The following is a 21,254-nucleotide window of genomic DNA, read 5'->3' as shown; positions in this document are numbered from 1 at the left end:
CTTCAGAACGGAACAAAAGTAGGATTGTGTAGTGACTTTACCCTGCTGTTGAACTCCCTTCCTCCTCATCAAGGACTCCAACATGTTTACGTTTTAGGTGCTGAATCATCACCGTGGTGCGCCCGTGCCATGCCGTGTCGCTTTTGCTTATCTTGCAATTAACACGTTTTCGATTTTAGTGTGAAATGCTCCCACACGTTGGATGACTTAGGTCGTACTGATTTCTCTGCCTCCGCCATGTGTTTCAGAACAACGTTAAGGGTCTCTCCGGTCTCTCGCCGTATTTCCTCTACCCCCGCTCTGCTCTTTTTTCTTTTCTTTCGCTCCGCATGGCACTCAACTCAATTGCTTTTATCTCCGCGACTGAGTGGCGTGTCGCGCGACACAACAAATCGATAATGAAATTCGTTGCTAACTTTTTTAATAATCGAATTTTATTGATTTTATCGATTCGATGTTGCAGCCCTACTCAGTTGGTATATATAGAGGTTTGACTCCGACCTGCAGCCCTTTCCTGCATGTCATTCCCCCCCTCTCTCTCCCATTTCATGTCTTCAGCTTTCCTATCAAAATAAAGGCCGAAATCTTTAAAAAAAAAAAAAAAAAAAAAAAGAAACAGAAAGACAAAGGGAGACAGAGGGAGAGAGGTGGAGTGCGATGGACTGAAGCGTATGCTACTAATAGAGTGACGGCTGACTCATTATGAATGGGTCCAGCACGGGTCGAATGCGCTTTGGCGGGTCAGCGGCTTTGCATACATCTTGTGTAGGCTATGAAATGTCTGTATCGTCACTGTGCTGCATTTTTATGAACTACGATTTTCTGGCCGTCACATCTCTCGCCCAGGTCCAGCAGGCTCCGTCTCACACGCTATTAGCCTACTCAATGAACTGAAGTTAGTTGCATTTAATAACTTCTAATGTGTTTTTCGCCGTGGCAGCCGCAATAACAGAGAGTTACCAGCGAAAACACTGGTACCAATACAGGTTTCCCCTCTCATATTTAATATATAGCTGTGTTAATAACAATTAAAACTGTAGACAAATGTCAGCAGTTTGGACCGGCGGCGCTGTCTCTCTCCATGTTGCAGGGGTGCCGTGGAGTGCAGTGAATGGGGGCGGGGCTGCGCGGAGGAGAGATCCAAACACAGGCACGGCTTTACAGAAGGAATGGGTCGCGTAACGCAACATTAAACCATATTGATATAAACGACATTGCTTCGTTCGTGGAGAGGCAGCGGATGCGAGGACGTTGGGTGCACCGGTGCGACCTAGGAAAAATCTTAGTTGCACCCTTACAAATTTTGCACTCTAGAGCCCTGCCACTACAGTGCTCAATTACCTATTTTTGAAGGGGAAATAAACTTTTTTCGGCGCAAAAATTTCACCGCGGAAGCATGAACTGTCCTCTGGAGGACATCCACCAGACCAGCGGGCGCCCGTGGATTGTTGTCGGCCGCGGCAGGCGGAGAAGGCGGGGAGGAAGTAGAAGGATGCTGGTCGGGCTTGCTAGCCTGGCTAAGGCAACTAACACACAGGTCGCCACTGCAGAGACTACTATTCACCAACACCAGATAGATTGCACACAAAATAGATATATGCTACAAATACACACGGAACTGCTGCTTGATGATTATTACCGAAGCCTGGCTGAACACACTCACTCATCCCAGACGGCAGCTAGCAGCTAACAGGGTAGGTGAATTTAAACAATATCTGAGTTGAAAACGCATCTTGTTGTCATGTAAGGGCCCTGTTCATGTTGCACAGACATTTTAATTGCATTTTGTCTGTTAAGAGGCACAAAGGCACTCTTTATAATATGCCCCCAAAACTGCCGTTTTAGCTAAGTGGGAGCTCTCGGCATTAGCTGCAGCAGCTCCATGTTGCTATCACCGATTTGGATCGTTTTTTTTTGCAATCGACAGTACTCACATACGTATAGCGATCAAGATTTGCGTAAACATTGCCTGGAGTTCTCCTTTAATGCAATTATTCTAATTGAGCAATAGAAATTCAAATACAATTATTTTCAAATTTCCAGTGACACTTTTCTGCCCATACTACCCCTTCTACGGGGTTTGCATCTTTCTCACCTTTTCACCCCTAATAAGTTTGCATCCCTGATTAATTGTCAGACATCTGTGCTTTATCTGCAGTGACAAAGGTTTATTCATGCAGTTTTGGGATATTTCATACACAATTTAGTGCATATTGAAGACATCAATTTTGTACACCTTAATTACTTTCTGTTTGCCAGAATGAGATTAATTGCAGAGTAAGTTTTCACAAACAAGGAACTTGCCTTGGTGTTTGGCACATACAATACACATATTAAAAGGAAATGAATAGGCAAGGCAATTTTATTTATATAGCACATTTCAGCAACAAGACAATTCAAAGTGCTTTACATAAAACATTAAACGAATGAAAAATATATTTTTTTAATAAAAACAGATAAAATACGAAAAAATAAAAACTGTTTACGAGAATAAGTCAAGTGGTCAAGTGGGTTTTGTCATTTCAACCATATACACTGTATATAGTGAAACGAAACAATTTTTCACCATGGATCAAGTGGTGTTACACATTTAAAATATATGAAAACGACTTATATAAAAATGACATTATGTACAAGCGACATTCGAGACAGGCTACATTTAGTGCACACACATTATATACTTTACATAAAGTGCAATTACTATTACTAAAATTCATAGTGCCGTATAAGAAATTAAAGAAAGGCAACATCAAAAAGAAAGGTCTTCAGCCTTGATTTAAAAGAACTGAGTTGCGGCGGACCTGCAGTTTTCTGGGAGGTTGTTCCAGATATGTGGAGCATAAAAACTGAACGCTGCTTCCCCCTGTTTAGTTCTGACTCTGGGGACAACAAGCAGACCTGTCCCAGACGACCTGAGAGGTCTGGGTGGTTCGTAGTGCAGTAGCAGATCCGAAATATACTGTATTTTGGCCCTAAACCATTTAGGGATTTATAAACTACTTTGAAGTACTTTGAAATCAATTATTTGAGGCACAGGAAGCCAGTGCAAAGACTTCAGAACTGGAGTGATGTGATCCACTTTCTTGGTCTTCGTGAGAACTCGAGCAGCAGCATTCTGAATCAGCTGCAACTGTCTGATTGACTTTTTAGGTAGACCTGTAAGGACACCGTTACAATAGTCAAGTCTACTGAAGAAAAGCATGGACAAGTTGTTCCAAATCCTGCTGAGACATAAGTCCTTTAACCCTTGATATATTCTTAAGGTGATAATAGGCTGATTTTGTTAGTCTTAATGTGGCAAGTGTTGAAATTCAGGTCTGAGTCCAAGACTACACCAAGATTTCTGGCTTTGTCTGTTGTTTTTAACATTGACATTTGAAACTGAGCACTGACTTTCGATCGTTCCTCTTTTGCTCCAAAAACAACCACCTCAGTTTTTTCTTCATTTAATTTAAGAAAGTTCTGGCACATCCAGTCGTTAATTTGTTCAATACACTTAGTCAGTTTTTGTATTGGACGGTAGTCCCCAGGCGTTAAGGTTATGTAAATTTGTGTGTCGTCTGCTTAACTATGGTAACTAATCTTGTTGTTTTCCATAATCTGAGCCAGTGGAAGCATGTAGATGTTAAACCGAAGAGGCCCCAGAACTGAGCCTTGGGGAACTCCAACGTCATGTTAGTATGCTCAGATGCATAATTCCCTATAGACACAAAGTAGTCCCTATTTTTTAAATAGGATTCAAACCAGTTTAGTACTGAGCCAGAAAGGCCAACCCAGTTTTCCAATCGGTCTAGTAATATGTCATGGTCGACCGTATCAAATGCAGCACTGAGATCAAGTAATACTAAGACTGAAGTTTTGCCACTATCTGTGTTTAAGTGGATGTCATTAAAGACTTTAACAAGAGCCGTCTCAGTGCTGTGGTGTGGTCGAAAAACCCGACTGGTGCTGCATCAAACTTGTAGTTTAGTGACAAGAAAAGGTTGAGTTGTTGAAAAAATGCTTTTTCAAGGATCTAAATTGTTCTTTTTTAAGAGTGGCTTAATGACTGCAGTTTTCAGGGTTTGTGGGATAAAATAATAAAGCAAAGTACTGCAACAGTCAAGAACATAAATATAGAATAGACAGTGTTTATGCTATATACATTTAGCATTACAAAATAGTTACCGCCGCTCCTTTAGCATTTTATGAAATGTCATAAAGTCGCAATTCCACGACTCTGCAGAGCCGTCTCCTACACTGAACTCAAGTAAACTCAGTCAAAGTCATCTGCTCTCTACCCTTTGATGGTGAGCAACTGAAACAGTGACAGGATGTCATGATGACAACCAAATAAACAACAGTGCGAGCATTGACCGCTGTTTTACCATGAAAACCACGCTCATGCAGGTCTCATGAAATATGACAGCTACAGTAGCTTGGGAAATAGCATTATGGGTACTGAATTTGATGAATTTACTGTTTATCAGACCCCAGATGAGACAAGAAGCTAACGTTGGCGAACACTGCGGTCCCTCCTCTGCCTTTGACTCCCCGCTGCAGGAGACATTCCCTCGACACGCTGTATACACTTACTGTTTAATTTTTTTCCACGTTAGTGGGGATGCATACTGCTCAAAACCAAAAAGAAATAACATAGTAATGTTCTCTCAGCATTTTGTTTTGTTGCTAAACTGCATGTAAAATGAGTGGTGATGTTATATTCTAGTTTTTCACTTTTACATCTAAATAGTTTTTTAGATCTGCTGCTTGATTTACACAATTTTTTGCAGATGGGTGACCGTGTGGGTCCTGTAGGAATAGGAGAGGCCAGCTCTTCTTTTGGGTCATCAGGGGGAACTCAGAGGTTTTCTCCTGTCAACTGGAGCATGGTCCTGGACCGACAGGAGGCACTGGTGAGTACAGATGCATGACAACTCTAATGTAACTATAACAGCCCGACTCATCATTTTAATTGGGGTATTCCGTGCATATATTTATTTTATTATAATGTATAATATTACTTCAAATAAATGATGGTGATACCGGCCTTCTATTTTAAGGAAGAAAGGAACAAAATGGTAACCATCAAATACTCAAAAGATAATTTTGTGGAGACAGAATCTGCCTTTCATTTATTGCTGGTGCAGCAATCTTTAAAAAAAAAGTGGACTACTCTCAAATTAATTTATGACCATTTTAGAACGAGAGGTTTGATTGATAACATTTAAAGTAAAGTTAAACTTTTGCTTTGCTTCTTAGCACAGTGACACAAAAGCAATGCTTTTTGTGTGTGTTTTTTAGTGTTTTTTTCTGCAGCCTGCAGTTCAGTGTTTTTTTCTTTCATCTAAAAAAAAGAAAAACACCAGGCTGCAGAGTGTGTTCCCCCTTGCAACCCCCAGCAGCCCTATTTGCCTAATCTTCACGGTTCTTTAGACCACGGAGGAAACATGCACAACAATGGGCTGACGGAACCTTCTAGTTTCCTCAAAGTTCTGGGGACTGAAAGAGACTCCCAGAACAGAAAAATGGCTATAGTGTATGTCCCTGTTTATTATTGAGGGCAATAAGTCCCATGATTTTAACTATGTTGTAATCGGTGTTGGGGGTTACAAAGTAAATGTAACACGTTACTGTAATCAGATTACATTTGTCTGTAACGCAGCCCACCTCCACCTCGACTAGTCTTACCCGGCGACAGAGCAGCAGGCCTGGTAGCTGGATAGTCCGGTACACTGTTGTTCAGCCATGTTTCCACAACAACAAAAACACAGCAGTCTCTGAACTCGCGTTAGTTTCGCTGAAGTTGGATGTAGTCCAGTTTGTTGTCTAATGAGCGGCCACTTGCAAGCAGGGTTGATGGAACAGGTGGCCGGCTAGCTTTAGTTTTCCACCTAGCTAGCTCATAGTCCAGCCCCGTCCGTTCTGCGCTTCACCGCTGAAGATATCACCGTACCGGCTAGCGAGACCGCAGGCTCAGCTGCTGGTCTCCGTTGCAGGCGAAGCTCGCGCACTGTGTCGAGTATCCTGTGTGTAATAAAGTTTCCTGCATATTCTCCGATCTGTACCAATGTATCCCAGTGGTACACATGTGCGGTAGTTTGAATGCACATAATTGTTGTAAAAGATTTCTGCTGAGAAGCCAGTTTAGCGAAGATTCAAGATGGCTGACGCTCGTTTTGCTTCGGAAATCTTCGGAGAAAGACGACAGTCCAACCCTCTATGGGCGGGTTGAAAACATGCGGAAGTAGCTCCTACTACTGGCTGTAGTCCATTGCCTCTGGGCAAAAAATCTTCCGATGACGCAAACATCGTAGTTTTACATCATCGGAAGATTTTTTCCAGACCCACAATACAGATATCTCTTTCGTCAGGGGGACATGAGGAAGGGAAGCACGGTCACTCGAAAATACTACCATGTTTCTACTGATACAAAGCTCAATGCTAAATCGGTGAAGTATCCCTTTAAATTACGTCCCCCTTCCGTTTAACCAGACGTTTTATTCCTTTTAGTCCGTATTTGTGTTAGCCTACTATTTTCTTTTCCCGTGTCCCCCTACAATTGTGTAAAGTGTCCTTGGGTTTCATGAAATGCGCTACATAAGTTATTACTGCGTTGGTTGCTACAATAATCTCTTAATGCTTTGGTACGTGACACAGTGACAGGGATACCAGGTTTTGCTCACAAGACATCCAAAGAAGGCTTAGTTACTGTATGCAACACTTGAAATGCAATAATGCATCTGTAACGCATTTTCTTATTGTAAATGAAGAATTTTCTGTCTGAGCAAGATACTGTATGACCTCCCGGTAACGCTAACTCAGTAATCTACAGTGGGCAGTAAAACACCGTAAAGAAAAGCTCTTTGGTAAAAACTCCACCATTTTTGTCCAAAGCGGCTGCTGGAATCAACACAAACTAAAAGTTACATATAGCCACTTTTTAAAAAAGAAATTTAAAAAGCTTGTTGCGTAGTTAAAGAAAAATAGGCTATACAATCTATTTTTTTAACTGCGCTAGCAAGTTGGGTTTTAAGCGCTATAGCGATGAAGACCAGAGAGTTAAAAAGAATCTAAACTAGTATCCCTAGTATGGGCTTTGGAACAACTTCACCTATTGGCAAAGTACATGGAGAAGGCAATCTTGAAGATGCAATCTACAACAGAATAAAGTATTAACTAGACATCAAGAGTGTGGCAGCTCCACTGTAAAGTCCTTACTGTAGTGGATGGAACATGTAATATTGCACATTTAAAGGGATACTTTGCAGATTTCAATCCAGCTCTGTGTCATGTTTGTGTAGGCTGTGTTTAGGTTCAGACCATAGCTGCTCTGAGCTTTGTGTGCTGGCACCACTGAAGGAAGGCACACTCAGTTGCTGCCCACACTGCCATGACACAGAGCTGGATTGAATCCAGGAAAAAAACATTTACAAATACATTTAAAATGAACATGATGTGAGGGATTGTTTTCTGCAGAGTACATACAAAATCACACCAGGCATATTCATGAGTCAGCTATGGCTTTTGAGCAATGCTGGGTCAAAGCTACTTGCTCTGTGCTTGCTTTGCTAACAAATATGAAAAAGAACAAAAACTGAATTAATTTAATTTGTTCCAATACCCTTAATATTTGAATAACTTGTAAAATCTCTCTTCTTGTTGAGTCTGAGACTGACCCTCACTTTCTTCCTGAACTGTCTCATCTGGCTTCTGTCCTTGGCCTACAGGACTGTAGATTATTTTTAAGTCAGCACTTTAATAGTCATCAAACTTTAACAGTCTGACAAACACACAAACACACACACACACACACAGCTGGACGGCATGGGTGGTATGTAGATTGATGCACATAATGCAAACCAGAGCCCAACTACTTATCCCCGCTGCTTTTAAGCAGCCTTTAGACTGAGTGATTCAATGGTGGGTGCTAATTTTAATCCTTGTGACAAACGCACATTCATTTACCTCCCGATTAATTGCAATTAGTTGCTCAATTAATGTGTTATTCACCTATTGCCTCCTTACTGGATTTTGCTTGGTATAAGCTCATCAAAGTATTGGCTGATAAAACAATAGCTTTGTCATTAAAAAAAAGCTTTTGAGTTAGATGGGCTGGAAAAAACCGTGATAATCCAAACAGAGTATCCAAAACAAATTTACATTGTTATGCAGTAGAGGCGTTGAAATTAATCAAATAATCGATGCATTGAATCGTGGACATGGCCGATGCTGCATCGATAATCGACCAGGCCATAATTGATTATTTCTGTTTACAATTTAATGTAGGCCTAACAACCTTTCTGTTTACATATTCTGCTATGTGTTGCACATTCAGGAAGTGCCATGCGCTCAGTGCTGTAGTTTTATGTATCCAATTTATTTAGTATTAGAGCACTGCAGAATGTTTTGTTTTTGATGCTTGAAAAGCTATGAATTAAATATCCTATATGGCTTTAATAGAAAAATGTATTTAATGCATCGAGATATCAAATCGCTGACATGATAATCGAATCGGGAGATCAGTGAAGATTCACACCTCTATTGACGCTTTTCCATCACATGGTACCTGCTCGACTCTCCTCGACTCTACTCGCCTTTTTTGGTTTTCCATTACGAAAAAAAGTACCTGGTACCTGCTAACAGGTACTTTTTTTAGTACCACCTCAGTCGAGGTTCCACGCAAGCTGAGGCGAGCCGAAAAGGTGACGTGAAAGCGTCAGACGGGGGTGTCCTGAACAAACCCGCTATTTTTAAACAGTTTAGCCAGCTGTTTTTTTTTTTTTTTTTTGCTGCCTCCAGCTTCATTTGAAACAAAATGTGTCTTCTGGCAACCAACACCTTCCACATTCTGTGTGTGTGTTGCGTTAGGTCACAGTAGTTTACTGCGGCGCCACTTGTTTACAGTTCTGCGGAGGCTCCGGCAGAGTTTTTGCCGTAGCCTAACTACACACACACATGGCCGGCTCCACGCACACACACCAGCGCACAAGTATAAACATCAGGCCACTTTTACATAGGCTACACAGGCTACAGAGAAAGCTCTGTGTGGAGCCTCCACAGAACTGTAAAACAAACTCAAGTGGCCTGATGTTTATACTTGTGTGCTGGTGTGTGCATCGATACGGCATAACGACCAGCCACGCTGAGGCGGTACTAAAATCTGCAACGGAAAACGGACGCACAGTGAGTAGAGTAGAGTAGAGTAGAGTAGAGGCGAGGCGAGGCGAGTCGAGCAGGTACCATGTAATGGAAAAACGCCATATTATGCAGTCTCTATACCTTTGTCATCCAACCCATCCTCAGGTGCTCCTGCCAGAATCCAATGACGAGCAGGATGATGATGGAGTAGATGAGCCTGATGGTGCCAGACCTTCCTTGGGCTTAAGGGGAGGGCCTTGTGGTGATGTGACTGCTGCAGAGTCCTCAGGCAGTACCAGTGAGGATGACAACAATCCCCTTTCCACCTCTCTGGAGCCCAAGTATTTCTCCCAGAGCTTCCACCAGGAACAAGAAGATTCAGATGATGGGTGGAACAATTGCCCAGACGAGCTGGAGTTTCAACAAGGTTGGCTTTATCTTTGATGTTTAGGCCTTAGACATTTACTGAGTTGATAAAAGGTGATGAAACTTAACACATTTTGTGTAGAGATGCACAGATTGCAATTTTCTTGACCATTTCCAATCTTTTTAAAAGGCTGACCAGCCGATTCAGATTTTGCCTAATTACAATTTTCTTTTTAAGAACTATAATTGACACATAAGCAAACAATTTTATAAACTTTATTTAATAGAAAATGTAATGGTATCTGCACAATTAAACTATTAAATTAGACATTTAAACATTTTCTCCAAAACTGCACCAGCTTACAGGACCTTCTCTCACTCAACTCAAACAAATAAAAAATAAAAAAGGCTTCCATGTTACCGGACAGAGCTTTTTTTGTACAAATAAAATCCAACTAGAATTTTAGTATATCCCACTTTACCTAACATGTTTTACTTTCCCAAGAAAACAGGTGTATGCAGGCCTATTATAGAATCAACTATTTATCTATCCAGGGCTCTAATGATGAAAAAAAAAAAAATCTAATCTAATGATTAGATTTTTTTTTTTTTAAGATTTCATGTTAAAAAAAGAGGAGGGAGCAAGTCTGCCAGAGTTGGCCAATGTGTTTGAGGGTTTGTGAGTGAGTAGTCAACTGTGTGACTAAGGTCATCTACACTCGTGTTTCTTGCTTTTATGATGTCACACGCATCGTCCATAAAAGACAACCATGGCGAAACATGCACATGCTGTTGCACAGCGCTGTTGTTACCATGTTTCAGTTAAAATCATGATGTTGCAGTCCATAATCCATTTATTTGTGATGATCTGCAGCTGGAGTTCATCCATTTTGTTTGCTAAAGACTAGTGCTGTCAGTTAAACGCGTTATTAACGGCGTTAACGCAAACCCATTTTAACGGCGTAAATTTTTTTTATCGCTAGATTAACGTTCTTTTTGGCCTAGCAAACTTTGTAGTTTTTTTCACATGCTGTTGCAACAACTAGTAACGTTAGAAAAACTACAGCACCACACCGGATGTAGCTAGACCAGAAACAAAACAGGCACGCTGCACTTGTTTGGGCTTGGAGTCGGCCAAAGAGTAGTAGGCTAACGTTACGTTTTGAGTGGATGGCGAGCGCGAGACGCAGAAATGGATGCTAATAAGATTCTGAATGGAAAGTTTACTTTTAAAAAGTTCTCGAGGGGGACCGTAGTTTCACCATACACAGCCTGTACGACACAGAGAAAGCAGCCCAACTGGAACTGCTGCAGAGTGCAAACACTGTCTCATTAACCGGTGATCACTGGACGTCAGTGAGTAATCAGCATTATTTAGGAGTTACTGCACACTATATTGACATATATGTATATGTATATGTGTATATCAGCATACGGTTTTAGGACTGTGTTGTTTGTATCGTTTTTTTGACTGTTTTTGTCATTTGGGACATTGTCCACCCCCTTTTCTGTCCAGGAGAATTGTTACATTCCTTATTAGAAAAACGTTAAGGTTACAAATGTCCTGCTGTGGCATCTGATTTTTGGACCATTTTGTTTGTACTGTATAAGCAAAGTGTTAGTGTTACACCTCAGTTAGGTTAGGTATTTGGAGGAATTGTGCAATAATGACAGATTCACACATTTTTCTTTTGTTTACAGTAAATAAAAAATAAACAAATACAAATCTTAAAGTCAAGTTCATAAAGTCACTTTCTTTGCATTAATTTGATTTCCAATTAAGATACACTGGTAAGAATGGCTTTCCGTTGTTAATATGTACTTCAAAACAGTTCTGAAATGCAAAATAATACAATTTTATTCATGTGATAAAACATGCGATTAATTGTGATTAACTATAGAAATTTGGCGATTAATTGCGATTTTAAAAAAAATATCGTTTGACAGCCCTACTAAAGACCATACATTGGCGGGGAAAATGCTGCATAGTGATAGCTGCTAAGGAGTTAACTTTAGCCTAACGTTGGCATGCCTCTCTCAGAACACTACATTGTCAAAATACTCAATTTCTACATTAAAAATCACACTTAAGTAAGTACACAAGTATTAGCATCAAAATATAAGTAGCCAACTGAAAGTAAAAGTACTCATCATCCAGAATGGCAAATTTGAGATTCGTATACATATTAGATTGCTGAATTACAATTGGTGATGCATTCATGTGTTAATCACTTAAATGTTGCAGCTGATAAAGGTGAAGGGGATTCATTATTTTATATTCTGCTTGGTAGTTTAATTTATAATACATTATCATTTATTAGTTGATTATATTAATAATCTTAATCTGCAAAGAAACTAGAGCTATAAAGTAGCACAAAAAAAGAAATGCTCAAGCATTGCACTATACAATTTTGAGTTAGTTGTACTTGAGTAAATGTACTTAGTTACATTCTCCCACTGGTCAGAGTGTTTGCGGGTGCAAGCGGGAGTAGAACCCACACACAAATGAAGAGAGACCGGAGATTTTGGACACTTGAACACATTTTTTTCCTGGAAATAGCCTGGTCCCAAATAGCAAGGTGTTGCAAATGACCCTTCTACTCTTGCATTGCTAGGGGACGCAACTATGTCGTGGCATGTATTGCACAGGACGCAAGGAATCCCAGTGTTAGAGAGCAGTTCTCTAGAAAGCTGCAAGCAGAAATACCACAGGCCAAGCTTTCGTCCTGTTGCGCACAGGCACGTTCTCAACGGGCACTGCACTACTTGTAATAAAGCAAAAAAATAAATAAACCTCTGTTTTCATTCCTTTTAAGGTTAATTGTAACTGATAATAATATGCCATAAAACCATGATATTTGCTATGACAGTTATTGTGAAAATCTCATACCATTGCAACACAATTGTTACTGTCTGTGCCACTGTGTGCGCGTGACGTAAAACCATCATGCAACACGTATCAGCTGACAACCGGCCGGGTTTGACTGCTGCATCTCTAATTCTGTTTTATAGTGTATTAACAGCATTGCTCGTCTCTTCAGGTGCCAATGCCACTCAAAATGTTGTGTACCAGAATGAAGAAGGGCAGTGGGTGACAGACCTGGCATATTACTCCTCCTTTGAGAAAGAGGTTGATGGGAAGGCATCAGAGATTGTTGGCCAGTTTCAGACTGAGAACTTTGTTCCTGCCTGTATGTACCAAGTCCACAGCTTTATTGTAATACTACGAGATTCATCTAATGTATGTTTTTTGTGCAGAATAACTCTTTTGGTCAATTTCATTCCCCTTTTGTAGGTGATGCTTTGGAAAAGATAGCTCAGGATCAGGAGGAATTTGAGAAGGAGCACCAATTTATGCAGGTATACAACAGCCCTATTTTTTTCCCAGCCAATACCCGATGAACATAAATCTGTTACCATATACTAAAAATAATCGAATTCACTTGGATTACATTCAGCATTTCCCCTATATTCATTCTGCAGCGGCATGCTATGGAATAAAAAAATTTCGATAAATGTATATCGGCCAATATTTTTATAAACAGTGTTTCCCCTATATTCATTCTTAAGCTGCGCACCAATGATGAGCGCTGCTGCTAAAATTCCACGCGATCATTAATATCGTCTGCTCTTGCGTTTCACCAAGCCATCTGACGGGGGGGGGTATGACTGACAACCTCAGCCTATCAGTCAGTCAATAGGGCATAGTGAACACAGTGGTTCCTGCCTGTAACGGAGGAAGTCTAACGTTAACCCATACCGTGACAGCTTTTCACCTCACTGTTATATATGCTGTCTGCGTGGAGTTTTGAAAAGTGTAAACACACTTGCAACCGCTTTACCGGCATTGCCGTCACTGTGACTGTAACAAAGTCAACGTTGTTTCGCTCCGTCGGCACCACAGGTGTGTGTGTGTGTGTGTGGGGCAGGGCAGTCGGAGATCCGCTCTCTGTCAAGATGCAGAGACGTCAGATATGCTCTCGCGCACCAAAATTTGGCACCGTTTGAGTTAAAGTGAATCCGTCCTCGGTAGTACCAACGTTATTTGTTCAGTACCCAACATTAGTAATGAGTGGCACATAACGTGAAGTAAAATGGCATTTAATTTTGTTTGAGTTTTAACTTGTCCAGTGGGGCAAGTACATTTCTCTTCCACTTGCCCTACAAAAAAATCCACTTGTCCCGGACAAGCTGACAAGCCTTAATGTTGATCGAAAGGGAGAAAACAGGACAGAGTAACACGGCGGATATCGTTCATATACATTTTTTAAGGCGGCAGGCGTGTCTCGCTTAGGCGGCCGCCTAAGCTGCAAAGTGCTGGGGGAAACCCTGGCGTCCATTGTAATCAAGTGAAGCTGCTACACTGAGCATGGAAGCAACGCTTACCCACGCAGCATCACACTGCACACACGGAGCGGAGAACGGAGCAGAGGAGAGACTGGTGAAGATAACGTTCTTGGTACCGGTTAACGGGCTCGGTAGTGAACGACATGCGAACATGCTGACCAACTCACTGTTTTAGTTTTAGTTTTTTTGCTGAGCTAGACCAGAGAATATTTGGTTAAAACCGATCAGTGATGCTGTTTTGCCCTTATTGTTCTAAAGTTAGCTGGAAGTGATGTAGCCCTGGTGTGTTTTATGTGGCGTGAGCACTGCGCCAGACTGTTTAACAAATAGCCCTTTAAATGCTCTGCTTGTCTGCAAGTGGTCAGAATAGTGATACACCCCCCCGGTCCTCGCCGCCCCGAAGCAGTCAACCTAGGGGAAATGCTGACCTGGTTTGTCATAATGTAATATAATATAACTGCTATATTGTAAGTATAGACGCTAACATACCCCTAAGTCTCAGCAACAATGTATTTTGTAAAGCACAGACTCTGTTTTATTGTCCGGGTCTGTCCGAGGTTTCTGCCTGTAAAAAGGAAGTTTTTCCTCTCCACTGTCACACCAAATGCTTGCTCGTGGGAAATTGTTGGGTCTTTGTAAATTATAGAGTGTGGTCTAGACCTACTAAGTGTCCTGAGACAACTCCTGTTGTGATTTGACACTATAAATAAAATTGAATTGAATTGTGAGTATTGCTGTTCACACAGGAGGAGAAGATTGAACAAGCCAGCAGTAACAGCACCTTTCACAGTGACTCATCTTGGAAGGCCCCCACCAATAGCCACATCCTGATGAGGGCTTCCCAGGTCTCCTCAGAGTTTAAGCAGGGGGACCAAAGCTACCTGCGACTGAGTTTTGGGCAGTTTTTTGGACAACGCTCTGAAGCCTTGGGCTGTCTGGGCAGCACTGATGATGTGGCTGGGGTTAAACGGGTCAGTAAAATTGCTTTCTTAGGTTGTTACAGAAATTAAAAAATGTACTCCTGGGGGGTTCATATGAAGGCTGTTAAGAATTCATTTATAGATAAAGCCATAGAAGGGATGTGCAACATTGATATGCAGATGGCGTCTGATAGCTGACAAGGTCTAGCTGCCAATGTTTTTTTGTTAGCAGGAGATTTCAGAAATAATTATGCTGAAGAAAATTCTGTTTCAGAAAATAAAATTCTCAAGACGTTCGTACAGTCAAATGGTATAAAGTTGAGGTTGCGTTCACTTGTGCCTTTTGCCTTATATTTTCAAAGTCCTTTTGACTGTAACCTGTATTGAAAGTTTGGTCTTTGTTCCTTTAGCCATCCTTTGGCTACATCATTACCTCTCCAGAGAAAAGGGAACCATTTCCCCTAATTCACCCCTCAGAGCTCTCTGCCAGAGGCAACTCTCCTCACAATGACACCATGGAACTCAGCGAAGCTGACAAAACACTCAACCCAGGTGTGTTCTCAGTATTGCTGATTTTGAAGAATCACTTTTTAGGCTCATACAGTATTACCTGATGTTTTCTGTGCTTTTGCTTATTTTAAAATGATTTAAACTGTGCTTTTCTAACTGTTAGTTATGATCATCTCCTTGCAGAGGACCTGGACAAAACTCTTGAGGCACCAGGTGAAAGAATGTCACCGAAAGGTGATACAGATCCAAAACCATGTGAACAGGAGGTACAGGGACTTTTTGGATATGTTGACATTTCAATATGTCTATGTAGGATTACATGCACAGTGGTATGTCTTTCTGACAGAAAATCACTTCTTCTCTTTAGGACCATATTGTTAGAGCTGCACTATCTGACCACAGTGAGGGCTCTGATTCAAGCTTGGGTAACCAAAGCTGTGTGTCCCCCAACAATAACAGCAGCCATCTGATGCTGAGTATCAGCACAATTGCTTCAGCCATTGCTGATGCTTCAATTAGCACTGACCCATCGCAGCTGGCTGCCATGATCATGGAGCTGTCCAAGAGAAGTAGGGCGAGGAATCGACCTGAGACTGCACAACCTGCTGGACCTGCTGTCAGCTGCACAGAGGAACCACAATCAGCTAAACATGTAAGACTTTGGCTTTCCGTTGTTAATATGTACTTCAAAACAGTTCTGAAATGCAAAATAATACAATTTTATTCATGTGATAAAACATGCGATTAATTGTGATTAACTATAGAAATTTGGCGATTAATTGCGATTAAAAAAAATTATCGTTTGACAGCCCTACTAAAGACCATACATTGGCGGGGAAAATGCTGCATAGTGATAGCTGCTCAGGAGTTAACTTTAGCCTAACGTTGGCATGCCTCTCTCAGAACACTACATTGTCAAAATACTCAATTTCTACATTAAAAATCACACTTAAGTAAGTACACAAGTAAACTTTTTTTAACAATTTGTTTACACTTTTTTAAACACTTTTTAATAAAATATAATATTTTATATATATATATATATATATATATATATATATATATATATATATATATATATATAAAGAATAAGAAATAAAATACTGCTGCAAAGTTCTCCACTAAATAAAATACTGTCAGTCTCAAACCAATATCACATTATAAAATATAATGAAAAATATAAATAAATAACTATTGATTACAGTGCAGCATTACCAATCCCAGCTTGTCAACAACCGAGTATGGTCGTAGATCAGCTGCTATAAAAACACCAATTGCTTTCGTTATTGCGTTGGCCCGATCGGAATTACCAGCAAAGGTCTGTTTAAATACCAATGGGAGCTGCGTTTGAATTACGGTCGTTTTTTTCCTTGTAGTAGTGATGTTCACACTCGCGTGATGCCTTTTCAAGTGCGTTAACAAGTTTGAAGTGTTGCCAGAAACATACCCGATCATTACTGAGCAATGTTGGCACACTGCTTTCGTCTTATCGACTAGTCTTTGTCCACTGACGTATTTCACTGGGAAACCGAAGTGTTCCCAAACAGGAGACCTTAATGATATGGGTGGTACTTCATGCTCCGGCTTGTCCATACTGTCTGTGGGCTTGTTTGCATTGGCCATGACGCTAGCTAGCGAGAGGCTGGGCTAAAGCGTGCCGTGTATGTTGTTGTACAGCACGCGGTGTGTGATTTTTATTTTTTTCCCCAAACCACTTCAGTGGAAATCCCGCCCTGCAGTCGATTTCATTGGTTTAGGTTACAGTGACGGCGGGTAGGTTTAGAGATCAGTGTTTGGTGTAGGCAATCTGTACAGTGATTGACATATTGACATGACCAATGAAAACTTTAGAATCAGCTGCAGGGCGGGATTTGCGCTGAACGCTGAGACTTCCGCCACTTAATATGTTTGTGTGGAAACACAAAAATTGACTTATGTTCCGCACACAAAAGATTGCATTCGGTGCACATGCGCACCGTACCGAAAGCCCTGTACCGAAACGGTCCAGTACGAATACACGTACTGTTACAGAACATCAGTTGTAATCAAATAGCATAACCCAGGACTAGTGCCTCAATCCCAACATTCTTTATTATTAAAAATATTGATTAGGGGTGGAACGGTACACAGAAGTCACGGTTCGGTTCATACCTCGGTTCAGACATCACGGTTCGGCACGAGTTCGGTACAATGGAGGGAAAAGCAAAACAAAAATGCATTGTGCGTGTCTCAGGCTGTACCACCTAGTGTCATACAGTCTATCCCCCGAGCTAGCTGCAACAGCCTGAAGTGTGTAAAGTAAGATGTAAACAATAAGTACCACACATCATCTCCAGACTCCATCTGTAACTTTTTCTCCTATCCTAGAATGTATCTGTGGTGTAGCCAGACCTTCTTCCATGTGGATATAGGGGTCTGATGAGACACTCGGCTCACGAGACCAGACACGAGATTTGGTTCGTGAGAATGAGACGAGCTTTTAACACTATTTTAAAATCTCGTCACATTTTAATCTTGCGAGATCTACACCTTTAGGAGATAGGTCTGCCAATGCAAGACTATTTAGCTTATAACCTGATATTCTTCCAAATCTATTTAAAGTATTTCTGTATCCATATATAGTATCACTGGAATATACTTGGAGAGTTTTGAAATCCTGTGCATATAACAAGACTTTGTTCATAGTCATAGAGTAGCCCTCCTCTAACAATACCACTGTTTGATAGTATTGTGATGCTTGTAGAGATGTCGCAAGTGGTTCAAAAGCCACCACAACAAGCATTGGAGATAGGGGGACACCCCTGCCTTTTAGGCCAAAGGCAAATATCCAGATGTGTAATTATTAGTTTGTACAGAGGCCAAGGGGGAGACCTAAAGAAGCTTAATCCATTAAAAAAAATAAATTGCACAAAATCCAAACTTTGACAGGGTTAGGATTGAGAAGAGGTAATCCCACTCAACCCTTTCTGCATCCAAAGTTATAAGCACTTCTGGAACCAGGTGAGTATGTGATGTTAAACAGCCTGCCAAGGTTATAAAAACAACTTTTTTTTCTTTTTAAAAAAAACAAACAAAAAAAAACTGTTGAGCCTGTCGGCAGCACTTTTTCTAGGCTAATCTTAATGACCACATTCAGAAGACTCACGGGCCTTTCATAATGATGGATACTGATCCTTTTTATGGATCAAAGAAATTGATGCCTGATAAAATGTTGGTGGAAGATAAATCTTAATGATTCTTTTAAAACGTCAAACAAAATGGGTTGCTAACTCTGTCATGAATGTTTTATAAATCTCAGACAGGTATCCGTCGGGATCCAGCACCTTAGACCATTGTAGACTCCCCATTGCTTGATTGATCTCTTCTAGAAAATGATAGGCTTCTCTAAAAAAAAAAAAAGATGTCCTCGCTAATAGAAAGGATATCCAGGTCATCAAAAACCTTGTCTGTATTAACTCAATATCCCCACTTGATTCTGTTGTGTATAAATTGAAGTCAAGTCAATATTATCCAGGGTTTTCGCGGGTCATTAAAAAGCATGAAAAGTAATTAAATAGATTTTGTGACAATTCAGGCATGAACTGGCATAAAAAAGCATGAACTTTGATGTTCAAAGGCATTAAAAATTATGTAAACTTGATGGAATAAAAACATTGTTTTTCACAATTTATTTTGATTATATAAACATCTAAATCTAATTTTGATCGGAAGTATAGCGGAATGGTTGACAGGCGGAACCTTTTAATTGGCTGTTTTTTACTGCTGGTGCACGAAGTAATGCAACGTGCGGTGAGTGTGAGTCTACGGTCTATGGTGTGAGTGAGTGTACACTGTGGCAAAAGAACGGAGGAAATATCAAATGGCGGAAAAATGGGAAAATGCAAGTTTCAGCAGAAGTGGTTGGAGGATGAACTACTCATAACCTGGTTAAAGCCCGTCGACGGTAAACCCGGAGTACAATCCCATTGCAAATATGGACAGAGGGTATTCCCCCTTAGAAACCAAAGTCTGGCTACACCCTGTTTTAATACCAGCTTTCAGTTCAGATGGCGGTGCTTACTTGAAGTTAGTCTAACTTTTGGGACTGGTTGACATGATTTTGGCGAATTTGCCTACTGCCATAAGCAGTATAGGTTCATTACTTTTAATTATCTGTGCATGTTGTTTTGAGATCCGCGGGGCAGAGACGCGAGCTGCTCAGTGAACAGTGTTTTAAATATTTGTATTTCTGTTGTGTTCTTATTTTGTGAAGCACTTTGTGTTGCGTTTAATGACTGTAAACCATCTTGTGAGCCATCTGACAGTTAAATTTGGATTTTCAAATATTAAAAATTGGCATTGTCAAATGCTTACCATTTGTGTGTGAAAGTATCTGCAGAGATTTTAGATGAACAATATTTTGTCCTCAATTTCTTGTTCTTTCTCTACATAGTTCCTCCCTGAGCCAGATCAGAGCGACCTGCTGGACACACTGCAGAGAAGCACCTGTGTTGGGGAGCTTAGTGCCTTCGACATGGAGAAATACTTGAAAAAGACTGATCTGTCAGGCAGCACGGATGGCTCTGTGGCACACACTACCTTTGATCTGACCGGCTGGGCTGACAACCTCAACAGCTCTCGAAGAAACCCTCAGACAGGATATCCTGAGGAACAGGGGAGCTTAGCTCAGCGAGTGGATAGTGCCACTCAACAGAAGCCCACAAAAATTGATGCGAAAGAGAGAACATTAAACACTAGCTCCTCTGCAATGCCTCCTCCAAATGCATTATCTCCAGGTCATAAGGGTCACCCAAAAAGAAGCTCTATTCCTCGTCCTCGTACATCTTTCAGCTCTGCCAGTAGGTCTGTGGGCTCAGGGCAGTCTTCTACTGTCACACCTCCTGCAGACAAAATGACAGCATGTGGTAACTGTACTTATTCTGCTATCAAGACTTGTGGTTCATCAGGCAGGACCCTCACAGAAAATGGAGTCAAGTCAAGAGAACTGAACCCACAAGCATCCAACAATATTAGGTCTTCCTTAGAAACATCACAGAAGAGTGATAAAGGTTCTGCTGTCTCACCCGGCTTGCCAAGAACCCCACCAGACCTGAGGAAAGGGAGGTCAGGCCTGCCTTGTTTTAAAGGTTCCTCTTCTCCGCCACAGAGGGTAAGGAGTGCAGGCCAGCAGCAGCAGGACAGACTGAGTAATTCTTCAGAGAAGAAACTACCACCCAGCAATATTATGGATACTCCACTACCTCGTAGCTCTGTGGAGAAGCATGTTGGCTTCTCTTCTCAGAACACCCACCCTCCACAAGGCCCTGCATCTGGTGAGTAAAAACCAGAAAATATGAGACTTCTATCTTAAGGCAAGGGAATTTATTTATATAGCACAATTCAGACACAAGGCAATACAAAATGCTTTACATAAGCAGAAGCATACAAAGCAAAAATAATAGAAAACGGGTCATAAAACAATTTTTTTTTTACAGAGACCTGTACACACTGTTAACAATAATCAAATCTACTATATACAAAGGCATGAACAAGTTTCTCTGTCTTGTTGAGACATGAGTCTGTTAAAGGGGTGATAGAATGCAAAACCGATTTTACGTTGTCATAGTTGAATAACGACAGTTTGGTGGGTAAATAGGACATACATAGAACCTCAAAATCCCATTGACACCTCTTTCCTCTGCAAATCTCACAATTTTAAACTGCCTCTGAAAACGGGCGAATCTCAACGAGCCACCGAGTTGACGTAAACTCGGCGGCTCCTCCTTATTTGGCTCTAATCTCTATCTTTGTCACGCCCAAACATTTACATAGGCTACACCACTGATCTGAGATCAGGTAGTCTTCTGAATAGGTCACGCAGATCTCAGAAATTGTATACATTGTTCGTCTGCTATTTCACCTAACGAGACCTCTGAAATTCACAAAAATGCCTTAAATTGAAATCGGACAAAAGTGTTAGCTAAGCTTTGTAAGACCTTAGGGTATCTGTGA

The 21,254-nt window shown here is 41.0% G+C and overlaps 1 protein-coding gene across 6 annotated transcripts in view; it reads left to right on the top strand.

Annotated features, from left to right (window-relative positions):
• Positions 1-21,254, top strand: part of cep192 (centrosomal protein 192) — a 91,223-nt gene that overhangs the window by 27,973 nt on the left and 41,996 nt on the right. For 5 of the 6 annotated variants that reach the window (XM_036006060.1, XM_036006062.1, XM_036006059.1 and 2 more), the window contains 9 exons: positions 4,773-4,895; positions 9,286-9,547; positions 12,528-12,677; positions 12,782-12,846; positions 14,580-14,804; positions 15,164-15,305; positions 15,447-15,535; positions 15,631-15,915; positions 19,696-20,575. In XM_036006060.1, the coding sequence (XP_035861953.1) occupies positions 4,773-4,895; positions 9,286-9,547; positions 12,528-12,677; positions 12,782-12,846; positions 14,580-14,804; positions 15,164-15,305; positions 15,447-15,535; positions 15,631-15,915; positions 19,696-20,575 (2,221 nt within the window). The remainder of the gene's footprint in view (positions 1-4,772; positions 4,896-9,285; positions 9,548-12,527; positions 12,678-12,781; positions 12,847-14,579; positions 14,805-15,163; positions 15,306-15,446; positions 15,536-15,630; positions 15,916-19,695; positions 20,576-21,254) is intronic. The other variant, XM_031289831.2, reaches the window with a different exon arrangement.

This window comes from Sander lucioperca, chromosome 10 (assembly GCF_008315115.2).
Source record: "Sander lucioperca isolate FBNREF2018 chromosome 10, SLUC_FBN_1.2, whole genome shotgun sequence".
Lineage (NCBI taxonomy): Eukaryota > Metazoa > Chordata > Actinopteri > Perciformes > Percidae > Sander > Sander lucioperca.
The sequence above is the reverse complement of the archived record's forward strand: the minus strand, read 5'-3'. Positions and strand labels throughout refer to the sequence as shown.